Source organism: Zootoca vivipara, chromosome 3, assembly GCF_965207765.1.
Source record: "Zootoca vivipara chromosome 3, rZooViv2.hap1.1, whole genome shotgun sequence".
Classification (NCBI taxonomy): Eukaryota; Metazoa; Chordata; class Lepidosauria; order Squamata; family Lacertidae; genus Zootoca; species Zootoca vivipara.
In genome coordinates this window covers 26,670,500-26,689,601 of record NC_142586.1, presented here as the reverse complement: position 1 = coordinate 26,689,601, position 19,102 = coordinate 26,670,500, and the positions used below count along the sequence as shown (strand labels likewise).

Here is a 19,102-nt window from a genome sequence, read left to right as displayed (position 1 = left end):
ACTCGGAAGCAAGCCCCAGTTCGTTCAGTGGGATTTGCTCCCAGGTTAGGGGTGCCTAAGGTTTGTAGCCTGAGTCTCTCTCTCTCTCCCCTCCCTTGCTGAATTCATAGTTGGTGTAGTGACTGGGTTTTGGAAACTCTGCAAACTGAGAAGCTGTTCAGTTCTTTCGGTTTGGTGGGCAGGGGGAAACCCCCAGCCAGTTGCAGTTCGGAAACAGCTGGGGAGTCGGGACCCAAGTTAGGGAAACCCTGCTGGGGAAACAAGGTTGCTGCCTGGATGCCAGTTGGACTGCCAGCTTCTATCAAACCCCCCGAGTCAGCGTGACCAATGGCTAGGGGCAGTGGGAGTGGTAGTCCTCCAACCATGTCTCTCTAGGGCACATGTTCCTCTTCCCTGTTCTGGGTGCATGGAAGGAAAGATACCGTATGCAGTGCTGATGTTGCATGAATGTTAATTAACTGCAGTATTAAGTCCGTGAGGAAGTTCCTGTTTTACCTCAGTGCTTTGTGGGAGGAAAAGGTTATTGTACAGAGGAAGGGGCTGCTCATATGGCATTTCTGTGGAATCAAGTTGGAGGATGCTCAGAAAGTGTTGTTGTATTTGACTACTATTACAAAGTCAAGGGACGCGGGCGGCGCTGTGGGTTAAACCACTGAGCCTAGGGCTTGCCGATCAGAAGGTCGGCGGTTTGAATCCCCGCGACGGGGTGAGCTCCCGTTGCTTGGTCCCAGCTCCTGCCAACCTAGCAGTTCAAAAGCACGTCAAAGTGCAAGTACGGTAGATAAATAGGTCCCTTTACCTATACCTTACAAAGTCAAGAGCTGTGGCTGCATATAGTACTGGTAAGCTCTCGTTGTTATACCGGTATTTGTATTGGATTTGGTCCTGGACTGTGATGTAACTGAATCCTTACAAGACTGAGATCTTGTTGGAGGGGTGGCTGTGTATGGGAACGGAGCAGATTGCCTGTTCTGGAAGGGGTTACACTTCCCCTGAAGGTTCAGCTACATGTGTCACTGGAGGTCCAAGTGGACACAGTGGTGTTATGTGCTTTTTACTGGCTTTGACTGGTATTCCAGCTATGACAGTCTTCATCCAGGATAACTTCACTATTGGTAACTTTAATAAAGTGCTCTAATTGGGTTTTATTGAGGTTGATCTGGTAGTTGTAACTGGCACAGCATGTAGTGGTTAAGTTGCTGACTAGATCAGCCAGCTGTGAGGATGTTACCCCTATTGCTTAAAGCAGGTATCCCCAAACTTAGGCCCTCCAGATGTTTTGGACTACAATTCCCATCTTCCCCAACCACTGGTCCTGTTAGCTAGGGATCATGGGAGTTGTAGGCCAAAACATCTGGAGGGCCACAGTTTGGGGGTGCCTGGCTTAAAGCATTACACTGGTTTCCAATTTGCTCCAGTCGGTTGAAACTGATGTTACTGGCATATACAGTAAAGCCCTGAACAACCTGGGACTAAGTTACCTAAGAGCATGCCTTTTCCTGTATAGGCCTGCCCGTTCTATGAGATCACTAGAGCAGGCCTTCCTGGTTGTCCTGCAGCCTGCATAACTTATCAGATGACAATCAGAGGAAGGGCTTTCTCTGTAGTGGCATCCAACCATTGGGATCACTTCCCACTAGGTTTTAGGCAAGGTCCAGCCTTGCGTGTAAAATTGGCATGTCTTGTTTTTATGGAAAACAATGTAAAACACCCTAGATTTTTCAGTGAATAAATAATCACACTTCTGTGCACTGTAGGATTTCTTGTTGATAAATGACAATTGATGTTTTAAATAAATAATGTACAGTGCACAATCATCACTTGCATTTGTATTCCACATGGCAGATAGTGAGTGAATTGTGTGTAGAAATTGGGGCCCATGGTGAGTTGATTATTTATAACCTCTGAGAAATTCAGGGATGTTGTAATAATCCCCCTTCCCCAATGAATGGATGGATGAGTAACAGAGGCTACAATTGGTACTGTTCATGAAAGGTTGCTATGTATTTTTGCCTCTAACAGGAAAGTTCTTGTTTGAACTTCCAGCATTCTCCTTCTCCAGGATGTTATCTTAAGGAGGAGAAGGAACTGTTAGGAGCAGGGGAAGGAGAATTTCCTTTGACTGGCAACTGGCTCCAGTGTGTGGCTAGCTCTAGGGTGATGATGTGGTAGCTGAGGGGTGGGGAGAGGGGGCAGCAGAGAGGCGGAGAGTAAGGATTTGGGGGGGGAGTGAGGGCAGCAGAAGTGGGGGGGGGAGGTGAACACAAAACAAAATGGATCAATGAGGCTGAGGAAATAAGCAGACCAAGCTTCTTTGAAAGATGGAGAAGAGAAATAGGAATCTACCCCCTAATAGCGATTTCTGAACCCCTGGTGATTGTCAGGGAGGCTAGAGGCTGCCAAGTCAAGGGGATCCCCATCTAGGCAGGGGATTCAAGGAGCTCTGGAAGGAAAACTAGGTGCAGGTTACTGTGTGGTTGCCAAGCAGGCAAGGTGCTAAAGATACTCTGCCCCAGGTGGCATGCAAATGCTCACTTCTGTCTCTAGCTTCCATTTCCGCTCCCCGCTTAGCTCCTGTTTCCTTTCTTGTCATTTCCCCTCTTTATTCTATTGCTGCTTCCTTTCCTCTGCTTTTCTTTCTTCTGTGTTCCTATTATATTATAACTATAACTATTCTATTAAATATAGCATGGGGTTTTTTTTTACATTTGTTGCATTCACAAAGAAGTTTGGAGATGCTACTGTATCAAAGCTGCATGCTGTTTTACATCTTCTTGAAATTGATGCAAAGTAGAATATATCTGAACAATGTTACAGAAAGAAGCCTATGCATATGCCAAGTTGTTCTTCCTTGCTTGCTTCTCCCCCACCTCTCACTGTCCTTTCCATTTCAGCTTTCCCTTCTTCACCATTCCTGCCTCTTGCTGCTGCTGCTTCTTCCTCCTCCCTGCACTCATAACTAAGAGCCAGGACACTCATTTGGCCATAACAGTCAAAATGTGGCTCATACTGCATTTGTTCCCTGCTCTTTCGCTCCAACACAAGAACAGCTTTTTGGGTTGTTTTTCTTTTACTCCTCCCCTTTTCTTAAATATGTTTTGTACTTATCTGTACACTCTACTCTATTGTTACCTTGCTTGTATGTGTGTGTGTGTATGTGGTGTCATTTTGGCTGTATAACAATAACACTCTTCTCTTCCCCTGAAGATTGGAAGTAGACTTGCACATTCACCACTCTTTTCCTGTGGTAAGAGGCAAGTGGTGGCCATGTGATAAACAGCTGTCCCTCATCACTTAAAAGAGCTTCATTTTTGTACAGTATCTGCATGTGGGGAGTGGGGTGACACTGGATAGCAGCCTACAAAAAAAATGCTCATTCCGTTTTCGGGACAGGGAAAGGAAGTTGCAGTCAATTTTTCTCTTTATTGTCAGTACTGTCTTTACACTTGTAGTTCCTAATTTCACATGCAGCAATACACTGAAGCAATGTTGAAGTGCCACTAGCTCTGTGGAAGAGCATCTAACTTTGCATGCAGAAGTTCTCCGTTTGATACAGGTGGCTCTGTTTAGAACAGGCTTCCTCAAGCTCATCCCTCCAGATGTTTTGAGACTACAATTCCCATCATCCCTGACCAATGGTCCTGCTAGCTAGGGATCATGGGAGTTGTAGGCCAAAAACATCTGGAGGGCCGAGTTTGAGGAATCCTGGTTTAGAAGAACATTGTGTCACAAGGAAGGAAAAGACTGACCAAGACTTGGGAGAGCTGCTCACAAACAATGCTGGGTTAAGTGGAGGAAATATCTGATTTGGCGTAAAGCAGCCACATATATTCATAGAATGAGATCTTTTTAGTGCCCTTGAGTGTATTCTCATTTTGTGGGAAGGCAATTGTAGGAGCAAATGCTGGTAGCTGAGTACAGTACTTAAAAAAATTCTCTGGAATGGGGTGTGGAGTGTCTGGTTTCATTTCCTGGTTTTGCCATAACTTCCAGTATAACAACTTGCGTTATGTGTACATCATGCTTCTTGGGCATGTGGTTTCCACACAACTCTCTTGAGAATAAAATCATTGACTTCTAAAGCACCTATTTCTGGGCTTACTTGGAATAAAAAGACCTGGGGAAAATATTCCACGCAAGAAAAACAGGCACTATTGCTTGAATGCAAGGGCATTCTCTAAATTATCTTTTCCCTGGCCTTTGACAGTTAAAGTATTTTGTTTTGTTGGACCTACCTCTCTTACTTGATTTATACTGCTCTGCTCCATTTGGAATGGTGTTGCTTGTTTTATGGCTTCCCCTGTTTTTAGATTTGTGTATTGTTGTAACCAACTCTGATTCCTTAAGTTGAAGGGTGGGTAAGAATTAATACGGTAAATAAAATAATGAGTGTTCAGACTATTTAGAGCTGAGCTATGCAATCTGCAAAACTCAGGTGCTGCTGCTTGACGGTGTCACTTTTGACTGGAGGCTGCAAGTGGCAGATTTGAATGCTCTCAGTGTTAGCATGTTGGCCATAGGCTTTAGCATGGCCTTCTCCCTGGGAGTGAAGTTTTGGACATCATTTTGTATAATCTAAACATTTAAAAATATTAAATGATGTGAAGAAATGCTAACACAGAGGTCAACGTGTATGTCAATGAAAGCATTCAATATGCTGCTGCTAAATGTGTATCCCTCTCCTTTTGTCCAGTTGTTGAATTCTGAGAATAACTGCTTCCCTTGAAGGTAATATAAAAATGTTATGCTTGCAGTAATAAATCTGCAGTTGTTATGCCTGAAATGGACAGAAAATAAATGGAAACAAATTGATTTTAAATGTCACATTTTTAATTTATTTATGTAATGTGTTTGTTTGCCTTACGTATAGTGGTTTAAACAAGCAAACATTTATAAAAGCCATGTGCAATTATTTTTGTAAATGCCAACTGTTATGGAAATGTTAAAAGTGGTTAGAATTTTCAGTTGAACTGATCTAAATACTGCTGCTCTTCTGAACAGTTATGTAAATTGCCGTGTCTCAGTGTAGGTTATGATTAATGACAAGTAGTTTCTTGATCAGGTTTTCAGTCTTGGGCATATAATTGGTCTTGGGATACTATAAGCATGTGGAAACTGGATTTTGAAAGTGTGCACTACTTTGACTTGGGGTGATTGCCTGGACTTAGATTCTTGACATAGATCAGCCTTTCTGGAGACTTCTAGATCCTAACTAGATACTACCGTATCTACCTTAGGTTACACAGACGTGTAGTTGTGAGGGCTGATGATGGCTCTATACTTGCCATCTGAACTACTTATGTACACTAATTGGAACAATGTGTAAATGGGATAACTCTGATGTTAATATTTGCCCCTTAAATACAGAGATTGATGGCCAGTTAAGCAGTGGCAGGCTTAGTAACACATTTGGCAAATGATGATTAATGATGTGGATGGCCAAAGTGGAATCTTTGAACATGTAATTTGCATAAATACCTTTGGGGTTTAACAGAAGTTGAACATTTCTGCTAATAGGCTGATTCCAAGTTTCTAGCAAAGTGTTTAGCCTTGAGTTTTATTGTTCTTGTTTATGATCGGTTTGTTGGTACAGGTTGGTTATATTATTTATTTGTGAAAAATGGAGAAGAAAGTGGGTTAGATGGCATAGAATAGAGAGAGATGAATTAGTACTTCTTTATTGATAAAGGCTATGCATTGGAATGTGTTTCCTTAGAGAACGTACAAAGCTCTTTGTGGAACCATCCATCCATCTATCTATCTATGCATTTTTTAATGGATGTATTTTGTTTTATTTCTATGCTATAGAAATCCATGCTCTCAAGGACTTTTCTTGCCTAAAGAGCCGATTTGAATGTTATTAGAAAACTCTGGTTATATTTCTGAGTCACTGATTCATACTAATGCTTATCCAGGGGAATTTGATAACTGGAATGATGAAATGGTTCACTATTTAAGTAGTGGGAAAGGGAAATTCTAAAAATAACAAATTTTATGACTCTGTTTGGAAACAACAACAACAACAACAACAACAACAACAACAACAACAACAACATATTATTTGTACCCCGCCCATCTGGCTGGGTTTCCCCAGCCACTCTGGGTGGCTTCTAACAAAGATTAAAAATATAGGAATCCATAGTTTCCTGCTATATGAGCATGCCATAGCAAACCTCAGCTCAGGTATTTCCACTTCCTCTTCCCCTCTCTTTTTTGTGGCTGCAAGGTGCTTGTTAACTTCTACTTTGTTTTTCAAACAAACCACAGTTCCCCATTGCATCTTAACTTGAGAAGCTGTGCATTGCTTAAGCTCTAGGTAGTGAACAAATGAACCAGGATCAGAAGCCACAATTTGGTCATCGTTGGTTCTCATGAAATAAGAGTGAAAATCTCTCAAGTTTAGCTCCTCAAATTCAAACATAATGGAGAGCTGCGGTTCATTTAAAATTGGAAGCTAAAGTTCTGGGGTCCTACTTCATGTGTGCAAAAGCAGTAGGGCGACAGTGGAGTGTGTGAGCTTGAGGCATGCCATAGCTGATTGATGTGGCGGGCATTCTTGTCTTTTCATTGCATCTAACAAGGACATTTTTTTCTAGCTGTTCTCTTGTTAAGGCTTCTATTTCTTCCCCACAGAGAGTCTGGAATCTGTTCTCTCAGACTATGATATTCTTTCGGTGTCAAACATCCAACAGCACTCAGTAAGAAAAAGAGACCTGCAACCCGAATCCCATGTAGAGAAACTCATAAGTTTTTCAGCATTGCATAGGTGAGGCATCTTTAGTGAGAAGTTTGACTTAATATTATCTTACTGATTCCCTTTAAAATGTTGATTTCTGTGTTTTCTTCTCTTTTTACACATGCTCCCCCCCCAGTTCTGCTTTAATTTCAGTAGTCAGTTTTTGTTTCCAATGTTGGGAAACCTGTAGATTAACAAATTTATTTTAATTATCATTAGAATTCTGTAGTGTACAGTTGCCCAAAGAAAGATGTCTGTTCCCTCATTATTGAATGTTTACCAATTCTTATGCATCTGACATTGTTGAGAAAGTAGAATAGCTGTACACATTAACAACTGTGGTAATTAGGGTTTCTGAACACCAAATCTTCAAAGAGGAAGAAATAACTTAGAGTGTGGAATCATTACAATCAGCAGCTACTGCTATCTTTTATAAATCTACTCCCCACTTCAGCACATACAATGCACGTAAGCAAAATTATTGTAATATGTTTGAATTTTAGAGCATTAAGCACTCCACTCCACTCAAACAAACACAGAAAAGTGGAATCTACACACATATTAAAAAAAAACCTTCTGAAGATGCTTTTTAAAAAAGCATTTTAAAAAAATACATTGAATTTTCCATAAGGCTCACCATCACTATCTAGTGTCACATTGTATACTGTACTTAAAACCAGGGCCGGCCCTACGGCCAGGCTGGGTGGCACAAGGCGCCCGCCCGCCAGGGGGGGTGCTGCAGAGCTGCGCCCACCCGCCTGCTGCAGAGCTGCGCCCGCCCACCTGCTGCGGAGCTGCACCCCTGGCAGCCGCGCTGTGCTCGCCCGCCGCCCCGGCCGTGCAGCTCCGGTCGCACAGCTCTGCCCGCCCGCCGCGCTGGGAAACGGGGCGGGGCGCCGGAGGGATCCGTCGCACCACGGCGCCAAATATACCTAAGACGGCCCTGCTTAAAACACACTTAAAACGTTTTATTTGCAGCTGTATAGCTGAGTCCAAAGACTCAAGGTGTCTCAGAGTTAGGAAAGGGGGCAAGGGTTCGGCCTCACAGCTGTGCTGAGCCTCAGGGGCTCAAAGCACCTCTCAAGGTCAACTTGATACCAAATGTAATATCCTAGTGTATTTGGATTGATTCAATGTATTTGGACACCAAATGTAATACCTCAATGTGTTTGGATACATTAAAAATATATACAGTAGCTGATATAATTCTCAAAGTTAAATGGAAGCAAATTCTTTTACAGGCATTTTAAATTATACTTAACTTCAACTGCGGACCATTTCCCCAAAAACTTTCAAGCACTTATAGTGAATGGCCAAGGCAAGGAAACTGAATATCAAGTACAGTGGCAGGAATTTTTCACAGGACATGTTGTAGGTGAGTATAATAAGTTGCTTTCGTTGGGGGGGGGGGAAGTACTGTTGGATTTTTGTATTGTCATAAAGAAGTGTTGAATTAGATCTCGAACTGGCGTTCTATATTATGAGAACTTCAGACACTGTTACTGGTTTTAAGAAAACTAATCAGACCATTTACAAATGGTGTCACATAGAAGTAAACGAGTTTATACCTATTTAAAACAATCCTTTGGGGGCTAGTTGGCAGATGATCTGTGTGAATCAGAACCTCAGAAGTTTAAATAATAACCATAAATTATTGAAAAATTGATCTGAAATGCTCTTGTCTCTAGTATATATTTGTGCATGCACTGTTTTTCTTAAAGACAAAAAGATGTTGGAAGTCATTTGATTGATGGAATGAGTGTGGCTAAATGTGAAGTGATATGCTTGTGACTAGGAGGAAGTGGTTGTTAAATATTACAGCTGATGCTCTAGACTCGTACCCCAGTTTTCTTTCCTCCTCTCTCTCTTCCTCAGGTCAGAGCAACTCCAAAGTTACAGCACACATAGGTGAAGACGACTTCACAGTGAGGATCAACACTGATGAAGAAGAATATAATGTTGAGGTACACCTCTCTATTGGAATCTAGATGCAGACAATATGAGCTTTCAGTCAGCTTGCTTCACGTTTAATATTTCTAGGGATGGAATTACTGTTTGTTTTAACCCTGTGTCAAATGTTTCTACCAAATGTTTGTGGCTCTGTGGACTGATAGAAACAGTCATATTGACTGGGATACTTATGTAAAATACTACATATGCTGGCAAAACTTACATTTGGTTTATGTACTGACTGTGCTGTTCCTTAAGGCTGGTGAACTGAGGCCTTTTGGTCAACTAATATCAGTCCTATATACACATATCTGGGGATAAGTCCCATTGAACTCAGGGGAGCTTCCTTCTAGGAAGACATGTACAGTATAGGGTCACACTGTGAAAGACATACTTAGACATCTGTTTCTCTACCTGTAGCCCTTGTGGAGGTTTCTCAATAATACACAAGATGAAAGACTTTTGGTCTACAGATCAGAAGACATCAAGGATTTCTCACGATTGCAGTCCCCAAAAGTATGTGGCTATGTTAAAATGGAAGAGGAGGAGCAGCTTTTGGGTGGGCGGCTGAAGGAGAGTAAATTAAAAAAAGGTGAGTGTTAAACTGCTTGCAATAATCTTTCGCAATCGAACTAGATTTTTTTTTTACTGTATATTAATGTATGTAGTGAAGAGACTTGAATGCACATATAATTTTTATTTAAGACAGGCATAAAACCGTAAGGGTCGAAGATTTATACGATCTGAAGAGAAACCAGAATATTCTGTGGAGAGAGAGCTTTTTCCTTACACTTAAGCAAAGCAACTATTTCTGTATAAAAAATTAATAAAGAATGAGAATAATAATAAATGGACTTGCTGCCTTTGACCTTCTATATGATACACTAAGAGAGAGATTTAAAAATTAGTACTTCTTTAAAAATATGCTGATGTGTGTTAAGAACTGAGAGCTCTTTTCCAGGCTATGGTGTTATGTGATTGCTTTTTAAAAATACATCACAGTCCTTTAGTTAGTAAATAACAACAACAACAACAACAACAACATTGAACAACATACTGGATTCAGCAAATAAAATCATTTCCTGAAAGCATAAGTTAAGGATATCTTTCTTCTATTAAAATTTATTTAGTAATGTTATATGGTACATTGAGATTTTCAAGGTACTTGTTTTAATACAATCATTTAGTTTTGCTAAAAAATAAAAATAAACATTCAGAGGTATTTATAATTGAAATTTACCCTCTTACCTATGGGTATTTTCAACATGTTAAAAAATGTAAATAATCTCAAAGACACAGTATGTCTCCTGAAAATTCTAATGGGGCCCTAGGTTCCACAGAGGTGCTTTGCGATGTTGCCCTATATTTGATTTACGTGTTTCCTTGTTTTCTACAACACTGAAGCTGAAGAATTACTTTGTATACGGCACAGGTTTTAAATATAATCTGTTAATGTCATACTCAATTCAACATAAACAATGTCTTAAATGGTGACAGCAACTTGGTATCTCTTTAATTGTCACAATAGCAAATGTCCCTCGAAGAAAAAGAGCCACCCCAGACCCCTTGAAGAACACCTGCAGAATATTGGTGGTGGCAGATTATCGCTTCTTTAAGAACATGGGCCGTGGGGAGGAAAGTACTACAATTAACTATTTGGTAAGTGTTATTGTCTGCTCTTGATTCCTTGATGAAATATGTCAAAAAGAAAGCCTCTGTTGTAGTTAGAAAGCTAATAGAATGTAACTGTTAGACATAAGAAGAGTAATTTTACGTATTATTTTACAGATATGGGTGTGTTTGTGTGAAGTCTGATTTGGGGTAGAGTGCAATAATTTCATTTCACTTTTAATTTGTACACCACCTTTCTATATTACTATGCACAAGGCGGTTTACAGCAACAAAATATGCAACAAGGAACACACACCTTATAATAATTTGATCCGATACAAAAAGTCATAATGAAGCATAACTTTAAAATGGAACAACTTATATGGAATAAAATAATCAACAATCCATTATATTATAATAGTACATAATAAAATTAAACTCTCAAAACATCAGCAAACAATAATTAAACCAAAAATCACTCTTAACAATTGCAATAAATAACTATTAAACTATGACCAATAGAAATAACTGCAAGTCACAATGCATAAAACGGGCTCTCTTACGCTTAGAGTTTGTGTATCTTGTTGTGTATACTGTTGATCCAATTTGATTTGCTGTTTCCTCCCACTGTCTTGTATAGTAGTGTGTGTTAGCCTTAAGGGCTCTCCAAATGATGAACAACAGTTTAAAATATCATAAAAATAAGGTGTATTCTGAAAGAAAGCGGTCTTGGTGGTTGTACATGTTGCTTAAATTTTATCCTCTTCTCCCCCCCCCCAAAAAAATAAAACAGAGGTGGAAAACTTGGCTCGCTCCAGATATTCCAACTCCCATCAGGCCCCGCCAGCATAGCCAATGACCAGGAATGATGGGAATTGTAATTCAAGGTCACTTGGAGTGCCACAGATTCCCCACCCCTTGTACAAAACTTTGGAAACCTCTTTCAAAGCTCCTTGAAACCCTTAGGTTTTTCTTTTCTTTTCAAGTGTTAAAATATGTTTCGGAATCTACTGACAAGAGACTGGACCTGAATAACTTCTCCCTTATCTGTGCCTAGATCGAATTAATAGACAGAGTGGATGACATCTATCGAAATACATCATGGGATAATGCAGACTTCAAAGATTATGGCATACAGATAGATCAGGTATTTAGAAAATACCCTTCGGATAATGTTCAGATTTGATCACGGTGTATTTGTGTGTGTGTGTGTGTGTGTGTGTGTGTGTGTGGTGTGTGTGTGTGTGCGCGCGTGCACACCATTGAATGCAATGGACCTTATGAAAACATAGTCAATAGTAGTACGGAAGAGCAGGCTAGAGTGTCATTGATAAAATTCTTCATCAAGAGAAATCCGGTTTTGATGGTCCACACGAATTATGTAAATCGCAATTTTGCTTGATATGTGTAATTATACAAAGTTGTATCAACTTACGGTTTACTGGAAGTTCTGGGCAGCTTTCCATAGACCCCCCCCCCGTTTATAGTCAAAATTTCCTACCTATAACTAGGATGTTAAACTTACAGTAAGTTTAAGATGCATTTTGCACTGATTCCATTTAAAGGTAAAGGGACCCCTGACCATTAGGTCGAGTTGTGACCGACTCTGGGGTTGTGGCGCTTGTGGCGAATTTGAAACGGTTATGTTATGGTTTTGTTTTGCAACCGACCTATCGAAGGGTTAACCCAGACTCCTGGTTAACTGACAGCAACATTCCATGGGAGGCGTGGCCTGCATGGGGTTTAAATGGAAAGGGGAACAGTTATGTCAGTTGGCGGTTGAGGGTTTTCTGTGTGGGAGCTTGGGTGGTTGTTGGAGAAGGTAGATTTTAGAGTAGATGAAGTAGTGGATAGGTATTCTGTTATTTGATTACCAAGAACGTTACCTGTGAAGTTAAGTTTGTACCAATGTTACCAGAAAGCAACCATTAAGATTCAAGCCAATAAATATCCATCTTTAAAGTGTCATACCAGTAAATCGTCTATTTCATTTTCCAGCTAAGGTATCCAGGAACCCAGTTGGTGGGGAACTCTTTTAAACTGTCAAAACTGCCTTTTAGAGGAAAGGTTAGTTTGTGGCTGAGAGTGCACCAAGAAAGGGGGGGGGGCTAAAGGAGGAGACAGGTTCTGAGTGATAATAAAGTTACCTCAGGAAGGAGGCTAGCTTTACAGTAAGGGAGGTTCTAGTGAAGGGAAACCCTTATCTGAGCGCACATAGGAACAGTCTTATTTATAGCCCCAAGTCTATATAGGTACCTGGTCACGTTTAGGCTGGAAGAGGACTCTCTTTTATTTTTGAAAACCCACAAGTGCTAGAGGGTTTAAAGAAATGCTAGAGGGATAAGTGGGCGGTTCGATTTACCTCAGAAATCCCTGCTAGTGCTTTTAATAATTGAGAGGTCAAAGTTAAAAGACGGAAAGTGAGAGGGACTTTCGTCGCATTTTGGTGGCAGCGCCGTGATCCGAATTCAACACCCACACGCCTATTTATTTGGGAAACAGACGATTTTAATTTTTCTGACAGAAAGATGGCACATTTGAGGAAGGCTAGGGAAGCTAAAGGGGATGAGAGAACTGAGGAGAGTGAGCCAAGAGAGGACCCTAATGTAGAACTAGAGTTATGGAAGATTAAATTACAGATGGCCCAAGTAGAGGCAGAGAAAGAGAGAATAGCTTCTGAGGAGAGAATGCTATTGGCCAAAGTGGAAGCTGAAGAGAGAATGCAGTCTAAAAAATTAAAATTAGAGCAGGAACGAGTGGCCATGGAAAAAGAAGTACAACTGAGCAAGATGAGGCTTGAGGAAATTCGATTGAGATCGAAATATAATAAATTCCAGGGAAAGTGGCGAGTAGGGATATGGGATAATTTACAGGTTCCCATCCTTATTGAGAATGGCTTAGCAAAACCACAACAGGTTAATGTCATTACCCGAGCGCAAGCTCAGGAGATGGAGGATCACCCACCAGCCACTATTGACCCACCTACAGTTGCTGATGAAAGTGCCTCACGATATGATCTGCCCATTGCTCAAGAACACAGCAGTCAGTTCTTGGAGGAGCATAAAGGGGATATAACATCAACAGAATGTGGGGACAAAGACCAATTGATTGATACACAGAGGAATATAGAGGATCCCTGTGTATTCGAGATTATTGATGAGGGTTGTTCCCAAAGTGGGATGGTCTTTTCTAAGGAGACTATAACCAACCCGGGAAATGCTGTAACGTCAAAGACTATGAAAGAGATTTTAACACTTTGTGGGCTGAAGAATTTTGAGACGACAACTGAGAGGATGCAAACCAGTTCACTTTTACAACTTTTACTGCCTGAATGGAAGGAGGAAGAGAGTGTGGTACATCCTGTGGTTGTATCTAGCATCCTGGAGCTGCAACGCTATAGGCCAGAGACTAAAAGGCAAGCTGATGGCCGGGTGCAAAGGGCACAGCAAGGTTCGACATCAGGGGTTGTAAGCCTGATTATGAATGGGAATCCCGAGTGTGGCAAAGGAGCAGCTCGAATATGTAAACATGCTCCTCATTCGTCATCTTGTGGTCCTGCTGAGGCTGAGTATGTTCCAGCTAGGATTCGGAAACAGCGCGAGGCCCACAGGAAAATGATTGCCCGAAAGCGAAAGCGGCTTGAGATTTGCTTGCGCCGGACTGTTGCACAGAGAGGCATGTTCCAGTACCAGCATACAAACTGCAACAGTAAAGTGAACATGGCAGTGCAAGCAGATGTTTGTCCCGTGAGCATCCGATCAAAGTCTGAGGCAGGTGTTACTTCTCAAGTAGAGGGTCACCAGGTCGGGTTTGATGAACAACGTATCGCCGGGCTAGCTGAAGTGCAGTGCATCGAAGGAAAAACGATACGGCAGGAAGAGGAAAGGGAGCGTAGAGAGGGGCAGCAGGTTTATTCCAGTGGAGAGTCGGCAGGAGTTCAACAGACAATTCCAGTTTGAGACTTTCCTCTACTCATAACTTGATGGAACTTATGTCTGCTAAATCAGTATTCACTTTTGTAAAAAGGATTTTTGTTTCTTAGATATTGCAGGGAGAAATGTTGAAAACATTATCTTTTTACTGCAACTGACTTAATTGTTATAATCTTAACGGTATGTTCTGATCTTATTTATCTCATTGATTTTTGCTGTGGCTGTATGCAGCAGGTTAGTATAAAGGTAGAATGGGAAGGGGGAGTACATAAGTGTCAAAGGTGTAAAATAGGGTGATAAAATATGTGTTTGTTAAAAGGAACTCTGATCCATTGCACCGGCACTACTGAACAGGAGTAAGTAAGTGCCTATGCAATTTCTCGGAGGTAGGGAGATATGTGGCGAATTTGAAACGGTTATGTTATGGTTTTGTTTTGCAACCGACCTATCGAAGGGTTAACCCAGACTCCTGGTTAACTGACAGCAACATTCCATGGGAGGCGTGGCCTGCATGGGGTTTAAATGGAAAGGGGAACAGTTATGTCAGTTGGCGGTTGAGGGTTTTCTGTGTGGGAGCTTGGGTGGTTGTTGGAGAAGGTAGATTTTAGAGTAGATGAAGTAGTGGATAGGTATTCTGTTATTTGATTACCAAGAACGTTACCTGTGAAGTTAAGTTTGTACCAATGTTACCAGAAAGCAACCATTAAGATTCAAGCCAATAAATATCCATCTTTAAAGTGTCATACCAGTAAATCGTCTATTTCATTTTCCAGCTAAGGTATCCAGGAACCCAGTTGGTGGGGAACTCTTTTAAACTGTCAAAACTGCCTTTTAGAGGAAAGGTTAGTTTGTGGCTGAGAGTGCACCAAGAAAGGGGGGGGGGCTAAAGGAGGAGACAGGTTCTGAGTGATAATAAAGTTACCTCAGGAAGGAGGCTAGCTTTACAGTAAGGGAGGTTCTAGTGAAGGGAAACCCTTATCTGAGCGCACATAGGAACAGTCTTATTTATAGCCCCAAGTCTATATAGGTACCTGGTCACGTTTAGGCTGGAAGAGGACTCTCTTTTATTTTTGAAAACCCACAAGTGCTAGAGGGTTTAAAGAAAGGCTAGAGGGATAAGTGGGCGGTTCGATTTACCTCAGAAATCCCTGCTAGTGCTTTTAATAATTGAGAGGTCAAAGTTAAAAGACGGAAAGTGAGAGGGACTTTCGTCGCAGCGCTCATCTTGTGTTATTGGCCGAGGGAGCCAGTGTACAGCTTTCAGGTCATGTGGGCAGCATGACAAAGCCGCTTCTGGCGAACCAGAGTAGCACATGGAAATGCTGTTTACCTTCCCGCTTACTTGCACTTTGACATGCTTTCGAACTGCTAGGTTGGCAGGAGCTGGGACCGAGCAACAGGAACTCACTCCGTTGCGGGGATTCGAACTGCCGACCTTCTGATCGGCAAGCCCTAGGCTCTGTGGTTTAACTCACAGCACCACCCGCGTCCCATTTAACACCATGCTTATTCGGTGCGCAGCGTAAGCAGAATTCTGACCTAATTTTCTGAATCATCTGAATTATAAGGAGAAAGCATTGTGTGTTTTAAAAAATAGCTTACTGAGGCATCTGAACTTAATGTTGTAAATTATTTATATATCTTTTGAATCTAGATTATTGTTCACAATGAGTCACAACCTGTACCTCCTGGGGGAAGGCACTATAACATGGCAAAAAGTCCTCTAGATGACCGTGAGGATGCTTGGGATGTGAAGGAGCTGCTGGAGGTAGGCTGTGTGTGTTCTATGATGCGTACAATGTAAGCACCCCATTTATTAGAAAGGCTTGTCTTTCTAATTAACGGCATGCTTACTACAAGTAATCACATGCTTGCTAAAAGTAATACTGTACATTAATTATTTTAATTCAAGAGGCTTATTTAGGAGACTCCAAGTACCCAAGTACTTGCTTTCAGGATTTTTTAAAACTACCTGGTAGTAACTACAATTTAAAAATGATTGAGGGCAAGTCACTGTTTTTAGACAAGGATGATGGACTAGGTGATTGCTATTGAATGATGCCGCAATCTGCCCAGCTTCTTAATCAACAGTGTCTCATTTATGGAGTAAACATTTTCTCTAAACTAAACTGTATTTGGCACATTTCCCTCTGCACAGCAATTCAGTGCTGATATAGCGGATAGAGCTGCTCGTGTGTGCCTTGCACATCTTTTTACCTACCAAGACTTTGCTTTGGGTACTCTTGGACTGGCTTATGTCGGATCTCAAAGGCCAACCAGCCATGGAGGCATCTGCCCCAAAGGTAATGTCCCCCCCCCCATTTAACAAGTTTGCTTGTTATTTAAGTCAAAGTGCCTAAAGATAAGTGTACATCCAGGATATGTGCTCTTTTAAAACGGGTTGGTGGTCTGTAAATTTGCTCCTTAACCAGAGGCTATTCTAGTGAGAGCAGAAGGTTTTTCTCAGCATCCCTATTGCATTTGCAATGATAGCTTCTTCATTCATGGTATCCAAGTTGTGTTAGTGGGACACAGTGTACATAATGAGTCCAACGCTATGCATTGCTGGTATTGTTAAGAAACAGTGGATGCATTAATGAGAATACAGATTGAGGGTTGGCTTAGGGGGGGCGGGTTGGTAAAGGGCTTGAACTGGAGAAAAACCTCAATTTCCCCAAAACGTCTCTCTTTAAGCTATCTAGCATCTTGTAGCTACCGCTTATAAGAATGAAATTCACGGTATGTGTCCACACACTCCAGTGTGCTTTAATGCACACATGCAGTGTCCCGTCCCCCCGGTCTGACTCTGCTTGTGAACATTTCTACTTCTGTCCAGCTCTGTCGCAGACTCTTGCTCTGAACGCCACCCATGTCATAGGGTGGTCACCAGGGTTAGAGAATACAGTCATACCTCATGTTATGGATGCTTCAGGTTACGTGTTTTCGGGTTGCGGACCGTGGGAAACCTGGAAGTACTGGAACGGGTTACTTCTGGGTTTCGCCGCTCATGCATGCACAGAAGTGCTAAATCATGCTTCGCGCCTGTGCAGAAGCGTCAAATCGCTGCGAACGCTGTGGGTTGCGGACATGCCTCCGTCACGGATTACATCCGCAACCTGAGGTTCCACTGTATATTCATCTCAGCTGAATCTGATAAGCCACTGAGGACTGCAGATGTTCTCAATTTTAGGCAACAGGCAAGGTTATCAAGGCTGTGTAAATGAATCTTAAATGCTGTAACATGATTTTCTACCTTCTTTTTTTAAGCTTTTCCTAGTCCGATCGCTGGAAAGAATGTCTACCTCAACAGTGGCTTAACCAGTACAAAGAACTATGGCAAAACTATCCTTACAAAGGTATTGCAAGGAGCTGTGGGAAGTCTCAACATGCCTTACAATTCCCTTATTAGCTTCTGAGTTGATGCCCTATTAGGCCTTTTTAAAAATTTGTCCAATGAACATGCTTTATCTTCAAGTGGTTTCAAAGCTTCAGTAAAGTCCTGCTTGATATTTGTGAGTACCACAGTTATCTCTGTGAGCAATTCCTGTCCCTCTTTGGAAAGCTTTTGACCTTTTCGCACCATTGTCAGTCTGTCTCTTGGCCCCTCTCCAATAGCTCTCTGAGATGAAATTCTCTCTTACACTTCAGAGTAAGCTTTTGGGCTTCTTTCTTTGAAATGTTTATTTGCTCCATACATGTCCAGTATTAATTTCAAAAATGATTCTTTTAATTAGCTCCAATTAGACACTTTTTTTTGCTTTTATTAACAAGGGTTAGTGAGGAGTTCTGGTGTTACACTGCCATTTTCAGTTCTGTTGTCACTGCTCCTCCTTCCGCTTGAAGACATGATTATGAATTATATTCACCTTTTGCTGCACCAATAAACTGTGAAGAACTTAAACTCCCACTAGTGAGCAATATGGCCTTTTCTGTATGTAAAGTTAAATTATCTGGTAGTTTTACATTTATAATACAGGTATTTAGATCACTACGCACTTCACTAGTTTCTCAAAGGCAAGCCTATAAAAGACTATATGATGTTAGCCCAAAAAAATTCCCAATTTTGCAATAATAATAATAATTTTATTTATACCCCACGCATCCGGCTGGGTTTCCCCAGCCACTCTGGGTGGCTCCCAGCAGATTAAAAACAGAATAAAACAGATAAAAAACAGAATAAAAACTTCCCTAAATGAACAGGCTTATTTTGTGTGTTTATTTTTATAAGGAAGCTGATTTGGTTACAACTCATGAGCTGGGACACAACTTTGGGGCAGAGCATGATCCTGATGGCTTGCCAGAATGTGCCCCCACTGAAGATCAGGGAGGAAAATATGTTATGTACCCAATTGCTGTGAGTGGAGATCATGAAAACAATAAGGTATTTTTAAAAATCAGCTTTCTTTCTCTCTCTACGTGTACGTGTGTGTGTGTGTGTGTGTGTGCGCGCGTGCATGCATGCATGCATGCATATATTACAAACCTATGTAGGCAACTTGAGTCCCTACATATGGTAGCATTGAATGGAAAAGGGGAGGAACCTGGAGGTCATTATTTTACTTAATATTTGCTTTTTCAAACTATTTTTTTAAAAAATATTTTGTAAGAAAGGACCAGTGTGGCAGAGGATGAGAAAAAGAATGGACAGAGGAAAAGATGTCAAGCTGTAGATCAGGTTGTGGTTGGAAGAGGAAGGCTAGGGTTTAGTGTACATGGGAGTTATATGCTGACCAAAGTGTCTACTCTGCTTTCTGAGTTCTCACCAGATAAACTTGTTTCCTTTGAATTTGCAGGCAAGAAGGCTGCCTATGAGAAAGGAATAAAAAAAATTACCAGTCTCTGGCGGTTGAATTATGTTCCATATTATGCACTT

At 41.3% G+C, this 19,102-nt stretch overlaps 1 protein-coding gene across 1 annotated transcript in view; it reads left to right on the top strand.

Annotated features, from left to right (window-relative positions):
- The window catches only part of ADAM17 (ADAM metallopeptidase domain 17), a 28,846-nt gene that overhangs the window by 727 nt on the left and 9,017 nt on the right, over positions 1-19,102 (top strand). The window contains exons 2-11 of the mRNA XM_035109867.3: positions 6,634-6,766; positions 7,978-8,111; positions 8,612-8,700; positions 9,107-9,278; positions 10,215-10,345; positions 11,355-11,444; positions 15,884-15,997; positions 16,388-16,532; positions 17,497-17,585; positions 18,458-18,610. Of these exons, the coding sequence (XP_034965758.2) occupies positions 6,634-6,766; positions 7,978-8,111; positions 8,612-8,700; positions 9,107-9,278; positions 10,215-10,345; positions 11,355-11,444; positions 15,884-15,997; positions 16,388-16,532; positions 17,497-17,585; positions 18,458-18,610 (1,250 nt within the window). The remainder of the gene's footprint in view (positions 1-6,633; positions 6,767-7,977; positions 8,112-8,611; positions 8,701-9,106; positions 9,279-10,214; positions 10,346-11,354; positions 11,445-15,883; positions 15,998-16,387; positions 16,533-17,496; positions 17,586-18,457; positions 18,611-19,102) is intronic.